At 33.9% G+C, this 11,467-nt stretch overlaps 1 protein-coding gene across 3 annotated transcripts; it reads left to right on the top strand.

Moving 5' to 3' along the window:
• The first annotated feature begins 5,834 nt into the window (after positions 1 to 5,834).
• Positions 5,835 to 9,826, top strand: LOC21405733. 3 transcript variants are annotated; one of them, XM_024163649.1, is made up of 11 exons: positions 5,835 to 6,273; positions 6,361 to 6,453; positions 6,594 to 6,761; positions 6,856 to 6,944; positions 7,323 to 7,411; positions 7,504 to 7,607; positions 7,684 to 7,780; positions 7,867 to 7,942; positions 8,207 to 8,321; positions 8,745 to 9,276; positions 9,463 to 9,826. In XM_024163649.1, exons 1-11 carry the CDS (start codon positions 6,006 to 6,008, stop codon positions 9,554 to 9,556), a joined length of 1,725 nt encoding a protein of 574 aa, XP_024019417.1. In that variant the 5' UTR covers positions 5,835 to 6,005; the 3' UTR covers positions 9,557 to 9,826. The 3 variants fall into 3 exon arrangements, with proteins under 3 accessions (XP_024019417.1, XP_024019418.1, XP_024019420.1); XM_024163650.1 differs by having other exon boundaries at positions 6,865 to 6,944; XM_024163652.1 differs by having other exon boundaries at positions 6,654 to 6,761.
• Positions 9,827 to 11,467: the final 1,641 nt, after the last annotated feature.

Genomic DNA, 11,467 nt, shown 5'->3' on the forward strand with positions numbered 1-11,467 from the left:
TGTTTTAATTTAGCCACTACGAGATATACTTCAAAGGCATCATCTTTGGATATATATATATATATATATATCTAGATTTGAATTTAAAAAGGGGCTGGACAATTCAAAGCCTTCAGAAGTGGTGAAATGTGAAGATAAAATGATTGATGGACGAATTGTTTGAATTAGATTTTTTCACTTTATTTAAAGGTTTTGTTTCTTAGCATATGGAAGTACGGGTTTAATAGCATATTTTCAGAAAAAGTCTGTGAGTTTTTGTAAGCCTAGTGCGCTATTGAGATGGTCATTCGGGAGAAGAATTTGTTGCCTTCGGGAGAAAGCTCTGTCAATTGAAGGGAGTTCATTAGGTGAATAGAAGACGGGTGGTGCACACTAAACAATCACTGTGGAGATTCGTCACAGTGGTGTCATTGTCTAGGAGGGAGTCCTTAAGTGAATAAGTGAGTCCGGTGTCTGTAATTTTTGGAACATAGTGAAATTGTTTACTGTCTGGGTGTGACCCCACAGATGTAGGTGTGTGCACCGAACTGCGATATCATATTGTGTGTTCCTTTACTTTCTGCACTTTATATTGCTTGAGAAACTGAACGTAATTAACTCGGATCTTAATTAATTAAGCCGTGTTCCAGACAATGTTCCAACATCATCTGGAACACCAAACGTAACATGAGATCTAACAGTATTAATTAATTATGTAATTATATTATAAAAAAGAAAGACACTGATATATATATTTTTCCTCTTGCCACATATCTTACCCGAGATAAACTAACTCCTTGATACATAAACTCATGTTATTTTAAAACCTATATCAAAACTTTAAGGGCATGTTTGGTGCATCGTATTGTATTGTATTATATCGTATAATATTGTATTGTATAATTTTAATACAATAAGGTGTTTGAATAGTGACATTTTTAAACTTTATACTATTTTTACCATTGTAATCTATTTACGTATTAGTTTGTAATAAGATAAAATTTAAGCCGAATTATAACCTAATTCGACTCTAATCTTGACTCGAACCCAACATTTGGAGGAAGCAAGAGAGAAAGTAGAGTTGCTACATATGGGTCTTTTTGCAAAAAAAAAAAAATGAAAATAGGGTCAAATTGTAATTTTTCAAAAGTTGAGGGGTTAAAAATATAATTTTTAAAAAATGAGGGGTCAAAACATAATTTTTGAAAAGGTTAGGGGTTGAAATGTAATTATAAAAATATAAACCTAACATAACTCTGGGACTGGTCCCGAAACTCGACCCCAACGTCAGTCCCAAAACTTAACCCCGAGTCTTGATATTTGTGAAATATTTTATATGTTTTTAATATGATATTTTAAGTTAAATTGCATAATACGGTCTAATAAATAGGTTTTTTTTTTTCCGTAATAGATATCACACTTCGTATTGTATTAATTTTGAATCTCATATTAAATTATACAATGTATAAGTGTTACTAAACATATTATTATTATTATTAAACAATACAATACGGAATGTTTATACGGTGTACTAAACAACATGCCCTTAATTTCTCTAAGCCTTCTCAAGTAAAACTTTCAATGAAGGATGTTTGCCCTAGTAGGCTAGCCTCTAGTTATAGTTTCAATATAGATAGATTCACAGACGGACAACCTGCTTAATTTGGTGTTGTAAAAAAGGAGAGGAGAGCTGGCCATGATGGTGTTGATCAGGTATGAGCACAACTAGTTTCTTCATTGACCACCCGTTATTCTAATTACACCGTCGACCATTATGGCTACTTAGGTATATGCCCCTATACACCCTAAGGTTTCTTATCAAATTGCTTAATTAAATGCATCGAAAAATAAAATCTATGTAAACCGTAATGAATTAACCCTTCTTGCACGATGAGAAGCCACCCCGCGATTGCGCCCCTCGAAAAAGCCCACATCCAGTACAAAGGCGGTGTTAATGATGGCAAGGCGATGAGGAGCAAGTAGGATTTGCAAATAAAGAGAGACAAATTTATGTATGTGGAAGATCACTACGTACTAAGATACGATATTCTTAAAGGATAGACAGATATCAACAAACTTACATGAGATATTCTCAGAATTAGGCCTTGTAAATTGGGGAGATAAAAGGTATACAACCTACCTCTGTGTAGGGTACGTAGGAGTTGTAACCGTGAAGCGAGTCGTCTACTCTACAAGTGTCAATAGCTTGAGGCACAAAACCTTCAGCAAAAGGAATCTATGGATTTGTCCAAATAGCGTGCTGTTTCTGGGAGACAAAAACAAGCTTTTTAGAGCAAGCGACATGTCGCGTACGGAGCAAAACACTGCACGCGCACGTCGACAAACCAACGCCATGACGACGATTTCCTAATTGAACAACTTTAAAACTTTTTCCAGTAAACCGCATCTCGTTGTTAAGATAGACAATAAACTTTAGAAGAAACAGCGTGATCTTTTTTGCGATCCAACGGCTACAAGCATAAAACAATAATGGAATCGTCTTGTTTTTGCCTAAAACATAGGATATACACACTTTAGTACAAGAAACTCCACATTGTTTTTCTAATTAAATGAGATCAAAACTTCAGATATATATATATATATAACATGTCGTATTTAAACAGAAAAAAGACTTCTAATTTTCTAAACAAATAGTCCACGTGTGTTTCTTAACAAGCTTTCCGGTGTCCATGAAGCTTTTTAACACCAATAAGACTGCAGATATCCAGATTCATACTAAATAAGAAATGGGATTTGTTATAGACTATTGTTCGCCAACTGATCTCCAGACAAGCTGCAAAATTTATCCACACACTCCTTCAAAAAAGAGGCTTCACTTCATCAGCTCTCCCAAACAATAAGACATCATCAGCGAATAGTGTACAAGATAAGGCTTACCCAAGTTATCGAAAGAATAAATCATAAATTTAAGACACATTATATTATTATCCACGATTCATAAACTAACAAAACATGCTATACTACTCATAGAAGTGCACTTCGACATGTCTTTTGGTAGTCAGGGGTACGTGCAAAATTCAGTTTGATGGTTATAGGGATTATTTATCTTTTTGTGTCATTTGGTTTAGCTTTATTTAGTAAGTATATTCTAGTTTTTTGACCTTATTAAATGCATTCCTTCATATTAGATTTAATTGTGACGTTAAGATGTCCAAAATACTCTCAAATATAAGTAAATAAATTTTTTTTTAAAAGCACTAAAAAATCTCTAAAAAATAATATAAAAAAACTAGAAGCTAAAAACTCTTTTAATTTTATTTTTTTAGTTTTTTTTTTGTTCATTCTCTTAAAGTTTTTACTTTTTCAAATTGAGGGTAGTGTTGGTACTTTGAGGTCAACATCTTATGTTGATCAAGAAAAGTAATGAATTTGTGTATTAAATTTTATTTGAAGGCATATATCTAATAACATAAAAAATAAAGGGTATGCTTTTTAAATAAACCTAAAACACAATATACAAAAAGATAAATATCTCTTTTATTTTTTTTAAATGAAAATGTATACCTTTTCTTAAAAAAAAAAAAACTTATTTTCTTTTTCTTTAGTTACTGTTATTTTAAGAATTTAGGGTAATAACAACCAAATTTAAGCATATAAATTTGAAATATATATATATATTTTTTTGTGAGGCCAATTTCTATTTTCTACAGCCTATATTTTGGATGGGCATGATCTGCATGTCTTTGTTTGGTTTTAACATAATGTTCTTCATCCTCTCAAAACAAGGGGAAAATGAAGCATAAAAAAAAAAACATAAAAGAAAAAAAAAAGTAACATGGCTTTAACAGTTTTATTAGTACTCAACCAATTTTGTCGCGTGACTGCCTCTCATTTGAGGGATAGGATAAGAAAAAAAGAAAAGAAAAGAAAGTAACATGGCTTTCGACAAACAATTTTTCCGAGTTCGATTAGTACTCGACCACTTTTCATTAAATTGAGGATTTAGATTTCGAATTGGAACAAAAATTGAATTAAGATTTTGGTAACTTTGGTTGAATATGGGATTTTCCGTCGCGCATGGACGCATATGAGCTTTTCGTTATCAATTTTAATGAAAAATTAGCAAAATAGATTATAAATATGTTAGGGATACTAACTCAAATTTTAATTTTTGTGTATCAATTGATATGCTATTTGGGATGCTATTTTTTTATTAGTGAGTGTTTAAAATATTGACACGCCAATTAATGATAAGAGATTGCATCGAATAATAAAAAAATGATAATTCATGTGCCACATTAATTAGTACACAAAAGTTGATATTTGAGTTGGTGTCTCTAGCACTACTTATTGTAAGTTAGAAAGTTCAAGAGCTAAATTATTAATCTAACCTAACAACACATAAAAGAGCCAAAGTTTTTTTTATTGGATTGCTATGTGGCAGCCCCTCCATTTAACGTTTTTTTTTTTCCTTTTTTATCTTTATTTTTTTTTTGTGAATTTTTTTACATTTTAATTTTCTTGTGTGTTTTTTAAAACTATATTATTTTTCACTTTACAATTATGAGAGTAATTTTTTCACATGTGTTATTATTTTATTTTTGATTGGTTAAAATAATTTTTTCTAAATGTATCCCTACTTAATTTTTTTCCTCAATTGTTATCTTTACAAATATTTCTTTTTCAAATAAATTAAAAAAACTTTAAATGGTTGTATGAATTAATTTATTATTATTCAATAAACAACAATAAATTCTAACACTACAATTCATACAGAGCACATTGTAACCAATAAGATGCTGAAAAACACAAGTTTGTGGGGGCAACAATGTTAAAAAGGAAAATTTTCATTTTGGTATCATGTGTTATATCGAAATATGAGTTTGGTACACTTTGTTTTTAATAATTTCATACTGGTACCTCAAAATTTTAGAAAATCTTCTTTTAGTACCTTAGGGTAGAGATGTCAAATGGACCGGGCTGTCCATGGACGGCCCGACCCATCTTGCTACAGTGCCGGGTTCGGCACGGCCCGCACCTGTATTATTATGGGCCGTGCTGGCCCGGCACGTTACACAGACTAGGAATGGGCCTCAGCTTCCCAGCCTGCGGCCTAGGCCTGTCTCTAGCCCGTTAAAGCCCGAGCATGACTTGCGATTCGGCCCAAGCACGCGATTCAGCCTAAGCACGTGATTCGGCTTGCCCAAGCACGCCGCAATGTGACCATTTGGCACGCGACGAGCCCAACAATCACATTGCGGAAATCAAGCCAAAAAACCCTATAAATACTCCTAAATCCCACACAACATTCACCACAACAACTCACTCTCAACTCTTCCTCTCACTCTCATTCACCACAACGGCACATCACGTTTGACAATACTACTTTAGGGCAGCTTTTAGGACACGAAAAGACAAAATTATCTTTATTATTAAATATATAAAAAAGCTTTTTAAAAAAATCTTAAACTTGCAAGCAAGGTTTTTGCTTTATGTTTGGAGCAGAATGAAGTTTTGGTACTTAGTTGGAAGTCTAAGGCCCTGTTCTTTTCGCTGATTTGAGTTTAGAATTCGAGTTTTGTTACAGTAAAAAGTTTTCAAAAACAGTTACATTTAACTTTTTGCTACAGTAAAAAACTCTCACATAACATCACATCTCAACTCGAATTAACAGACTGAACGGGCCCTGATTTTTTAAAAAGTTTTTTTATATTTATAAGAGTAATTTTATCTTTTTGTGTCCTAAAAAACTATTTTAAGATATCAAAAGATAATTTTTTAAAAATCAAAATATTAATATAAAATTATAAAAAATAAAAAGTATCAAATTCTATTTCGATATAATAGAGTACAGGTATCAAAATGAAATTTTTTCACGTTAAAAACCCAAACTTTTTACTTTCATCTCATCCAAGAGAAGAAGAAGAAGAAAGAAGACCGAGGAATCCAGTTCAGTTCAACTCTCTGCAACAACAAACAGTCCATGCCCGGTCTCCCCCACCCAAAAGCCCTAATCTGAACCCAACATCCTCTTCTTCTTCTTCAGCTCTCCAAATCATCGAAACATGCGCACTTCTTCTGCTTCCTCTTATTCCTTTCTCTTCCTCCCCACCTTCTACTATCCCCCCTCTCGATTACGACGTCATTCGATTCCATTCTCCGTCTCTTCCAAGTCGTTTCACTCCAATCCCGGACTCTCCCGCTCCGGACTCCGTCTCTTCGCCTCGATCGCGGAGACGAAAGCCATCGAGCTCTCGTGGGTTGACCCAAATTCCGACGACGGTTATGGCGGCTGGGCCGTCTCCGACACTCCGGTTCACCTCAAGAAGCAAGGTTTTCATTCAATTTTCCTTAATTAGTTACATATAGTTCAAGAGTTTCGTTTCTTTTATCTTTATTTTTATTTTTTAATTTTGGTAGGAATTGGATTGCGTATGTTTGTGATTTGGGGTTTTGGGGCTTCATTTGCTGGTGTATTTGCTGCCATTGCGTACTTGTCACTACGAAGGAAAGGTCAGTCTTTATAATTGGTGAATTGAAGGTGAAAATTTGGTTTCATGGTATTGAGGTTTTGTTAAAATACTTAGGATTATGGTTATGAATATTGAACGGGTATTTGTCTTTGTTGAGGACAGTGCATTTTGTTTTTATAGGACTTGACTTTAAAATTACTAGCCCATTGCATGGGATACTGACTGCAAATGATACTAAAGGTAGTGAAAACAGAACTACTGACTATGACAAATCTGATGGAGACTCTCTTGATATGGAGACGGGTTTGCAGTTGGAACCGGATGTTGTTAGTGAAAATGTTGCTTCAAGTATGTCAAAATTTCACATTTCTCAGCTAATGTGGTCATTGCTATGTTGTTTTATGCTACAATGGTTTCTAATTGGTCTTTTAACATAATTCAGCATTTACAGAAAAGGTTGAACGTGTTATAATCCCCGTAGCTGTGGATTCTACTCAACGGAAAGCTTTGTCAGTTTTGAAGAATCTGAAGGTGTGATTATTTGGTGATTGTTCTCTAGTTTCTGCCTGCATTGGAATTTCATACTTTGCTCCAAAATTTGTTTTACAACAAATAGAAAGTGGCAGAATTATTAATTTCCAATATTTACTGCACATCTGAGTTGTCGAGCTTGAAATGGATGAATAATCAGTTGAATGAGACGATAGTGTTTGAAAATGTTTCGTGACTAATGGGTTTTTCCATTATTCTATTTGTTTATTTGTTTATTTATTTATTTTGTTAAATAGAACCACTTTATGTTTCATATATTATAGTGTGAATGGACATAGTGATGAAATAATATAGTAATCTTGTTGAAACTCTGGGTTCAATACTGAGCGTAATCTCTACTGATACTAAGGCATGCAGATCATTGAAGACGATGTCAAGGCTGATGAGTTGTGCACTAGAAGAGAATATGCAAGATGGCTTGTTCGAATGAACTCGTTATTAGAAAGGTAGTAGTTTGTCCATGGAAATAACTTGGAAAATCTTTTGTTTAATATGATTGATGATTTTCTATGGCCTGCTTATTAAATTTGGATTGTAGGAACCCAAGGCATCGAATTATCCCATCAGTATTACTTTCAGGGTCTGTTAAGGCTGCATTCAATGATGTGAGTGTTGAGGACCCGGATTTTGGTTCTATTCAGGGTAAGGATTAGTCCTAATCTTAAGTTCATTTATCATTAAAAAGCAAATAATTGAATCTTTGCTTCCAAATCTGAAGCCCTGGCAGAGGCTGGGGTTGTTTCCAGCAAATTAGCTCATAACTCCGCCAATAATGGGTTTAAAGGGGAAGGAGATGCCCGTTTTTCTCCTGACAGGTAGAATACTTGCTTGATTTTCTTTTTCCTCTTTGCTAATAAATTTAGATTTGTTCTTACTGAACAAAGCATATATGATGCTGCAGATTTATCTCTCGGCAAGATCTAATAGACTGGAGAACTCAACTAGAGTATCAAATTTTGCCAGGATTAATTGAACAGGTACAAAAATTTGAGATGTCATTTTGTTATTGTTTCTGTTTTGTTTTTGTTGTTTTTATTTTGTTTTTAATTTTAATTTTTAATTTTATTTTAGTAGGATCTCTCATCCCCTTTCCTCTATATTTGATTACAATATAAATGAAAGCAAGTTTTTCTTGCCAAAAAAAAAATGTACTGCTATTTTTCTTTTCTTTTTGCACTATGATGAAGCTGATTATTTTTCAGAGTACCATATCTTTAAAATCTGACTTGTATACAGTCCAGATATTTACAATAAAATTAGGTTTCATGGATATGAAAGAGCTGACACCAGATGGATCGCCAGGCCTTTATATGGATATGTTGGCTGGGGATAATAGCATTATCAGAAAAGTTTTTGGTATTTTTCTTGTTTTACTTTTTCATTCACCATATTTTCCCAGTTGTTATAGTGCATCATCACACAACGTGTTGGGTTTCTTTTTCATCCAAAATTGCTTTGGCAACTTCAAGCATGCATGTAAGATCGAACAAATAGCCATTCACAAGTAACAACAGACGATGTAAAAGACTACTTTTAAGGTTATGAGAAAATGCAGGCAGCAGAAAAAGAACAAATAACTGCGTGGTGTCAAAATCAAAACTTAATGAATACTTAAATAATTTGGAAAAGAAAAAATTGATCGAATATTGGAATTCATCATGGATGGAACTACTGTACTAATTCATTCTGAAGGCAGAAATACATGTGTTTGCACAGAAAGACATAAATGCATGCCAGCAAATAATCCTATTTAGTTGAAAACCTTCTTTCTCTTTGCAGGAAAAAGCAAGCGGTTTCAACCAAATAAACCTTCAACAAAAGCGCAAGCAGCCGTAGCACTGACAAGTGGCAGGATGACAGAAGCAATACAAAACGAGTTGTTGAGACTTGAAGCCGAAAGTTCCGCAAGGCAAGCTGAGATGGAAGTAATTTGGTCCGAGTTGCTTGAAAGAGGAGACATAAAGAGGCTTTGGGATGAGAAGATGAATGAAGAGAAAATCCATGGTCTTGAGGTGCAGAAAGTGTATCTTGATGCAGTTAGTGATTTGGAGCAGGAGAGGGTCGTTCAAGAAAAACATTATGCGGAGAATTTAAAGGAGAAAGCAGCTATGGACTGTCAGAGGCAATTGCTTCTCAGTCTCAAGGAAGAGGTCAATGAGATGTCAGAAAAGCTTGCATCTGAGAGGGCTTTGTATGTGGCTGAGCAGTGTGATTTGCGAGATATGCTTAGTGATTTAGAATCCAAGCAGGAAGGAATGCTCGATACAAAATCTATACTCGAGGCTGAGAAAGAAGCTCTCCGGATACTAAGGTAATATTCGGGATCATGTGCTCCTTAAATTTAAGTTTAATCTAACATGATTTGCAAAATAATTTGTGGGGGATGCGATATTGTTCAACAACACTTTTCTTTTTTTCTTTTTTTTTTTTTTTGCTTAGAATTTTTTTGCACGGATATAGTTCATTATTTCTCATTTTTAGAAGCACTTGAATTCAGATCTTGGGTAGAGGATGAAGCAAGAAAAAGCCATGCACGTGCGAAGGTTCTCGAGGAGGTAGGACGAAGGTGGAAATGGGAGAATCAACCTTGAGCTATTGGAGTCTGGAAATATGGAGGAATGTACAATGTTTGTTTGATTTAGATTAGCAGAGATGACTGTAAAGAAGAGTCTTTTGCTTGTTGGCTCTGTTATAAGATTCCTCATAGAAATTTCTGCGAGGCACATGGATGTGATTGGGATAAGAATTTTGTTTGCAGGGTGCAGCATATCCAGCGATCATACAAATTTATTTACTGCAAATAAAAAAAAGGAATATAATTTGATTCCTCTTGTCACAGCCCTGTTCAGTGTTTTCGTCTAATATTGTTATACACATCAAAGGCAGTCCAACGAGGCCTTGCGTAGTAATATTCCTGTGAAAAAAACATTACGGGGGACTTGCATTGTAGTTCGTAATAGGATGGTTGTGGTCCTTATCTACTCTTTTTGGTTTGGTATATCATAGTTGTGATACTACAACTAATTGGAGTAACATGAAAGGAGGCACGAGAGTCGAATCCAAAAGCAATCGTCTCGGTGTAGCCTTTTGTTTTTTGAATTATTTATTTTAGCTCCAAACAACTTTTGGTACTAAAATTCGACACAAAACGAAACATCCTAAACACATTGTTCTATTGTTTTGTTCTTTGTCTAAAAGCAGTTGAGCTTTTTTTCTCCCCACTTTTTTTTTTAGAAAAGTAGAGAACATGTTCAACTCATAAGAGGGTTATAGAGGGAGACATAAGAAGTAATTATCCTTCGAAACTATTACGCATTTAAGTTAGTGATTTTGATTCATATTTAAATTTTTTGTAAGGGAACTATTGGTGAAATTTTTTTTATTCAAATTCTTACCATACGGGTCTTAAGTTGGTCTGACTCGTGCTCATTTGGACAAACATGTAAATTCTAATACTTTCTTGATCTTTTTAGAGACTATCTCTGGTAGGTCGTCCTACTGATATGATCAGTTTTCTGACCATTGAATTTGGTCAAAATCAAATGCGATTAAAAAAGTATGCATAATAGACAATTTCTAATACTTTGATTTTCTTTTTAATAACTATCTTCAGTAGACCGTCCTACCAATATGATTAATTTTTTAACCGTCGCAATCAAAATTAAATGAGATTAAAAAAATATATAAATAAACAATTTTTATTATAAATATAACGGTAAAAAATGATTAAAAAATAAAATTATCAATAATTTTATTTTTTTTTAATCTTACGGGTGGATACTCCCTTCTTTTTAATAACAATAAGAAAAAGAATTAAAGGGCCGGGCATTGTCCTCTGCTTTAACACGTGCTTCCCGCTCGGCCATTGTCCATCTTCTTCAAAAAAAAAGGGCAGTTTAATTAAAAGCTTTACCAACAACTTTCACAAACCAAATGTTAAACCAGCTTTGTTCATGTTCATGTTTAACCCTCATTTACTTCGATTCTTCCAAGGCTCCAAAACACCCAAACTGGTGAGTTGTTTCTCTTTCCGTTTCTGTAACTTCGTTAAAGTATAATGTTTTTCTTTGTCAGTTTCTTTTTTCCTGTAACTTGGTTAGCTTAGTTAAGCATGTTAGCTAATTGTCATTACACCACTAATTTTTATCATTTTGTGAAAACCCATGTTCTAGTGTATATCACAATGTGTTTTAGAGTTTGTTTTGTCGTGAGGATGTTTAGTGGCAGGGATTTGTTAGAGCCCCAGAGCCACTGGGCTTTCGGATAACTTTTTGGCTACTAATGTTTCAGTGGACTCCACAATTTTTATGACACAGGAAGCGATTTTTCTTTTCCTTTTTTTTCCCCTTTTTGTATGTTGTGTTATTTTCATTTTTTTTTTAAGTCTATGATAATATCCAAATCGGACAAGTTTGCACCAAAAGAAATTCCTCGGCCAGAAAAGGGCATATTTTAGGGACTGTTGTTGACCTGCCAACATCTATGATTCGTTTGTCATGGTT

Source organism: Morus notabilis, unplaced genomic scaffold (genome assembly GCF_000414095.1).
Source record: "Morus notabilis unplaced genomic scaffold, ASM41409v2 Scaffold538, whole genome shotgun sequence".
Taxonomy (NCBI): Eukaryota; Viridiplantae; Streptophyta; class Magnoliopsida; order Rosales; family Moraceae; genus Morus; species Morus notabilis.

What these genes read in the sequence shown, in the direction of transcription:
- LOC21405733 (XM_024163649.1), top strand. Translation starts at nt 6,006, where the DNA reads ATGCGCACTTCTTCTGCTTCCTCTTATTCCTTTCTCTTCCTCCCCACC. An exon ending in ATGAACTCGTTATTAGAAAG is followed by an intron (nt 7,412 to 7,503) that starts GTAGTAGTTTGT and finishes TTTGGATTGTAG; the next exon opens with GAACCCAAGGCATCGAATTA. An exon ending in GCCCGTTTTTCTCCTGACAG is followed by an intron (nt 7,781 to 7,866) that starts GTAGAATACTTG and finishes ATGATGCTGCAG; the next exon opens with ATTTATCTCTCGGCAAGATC.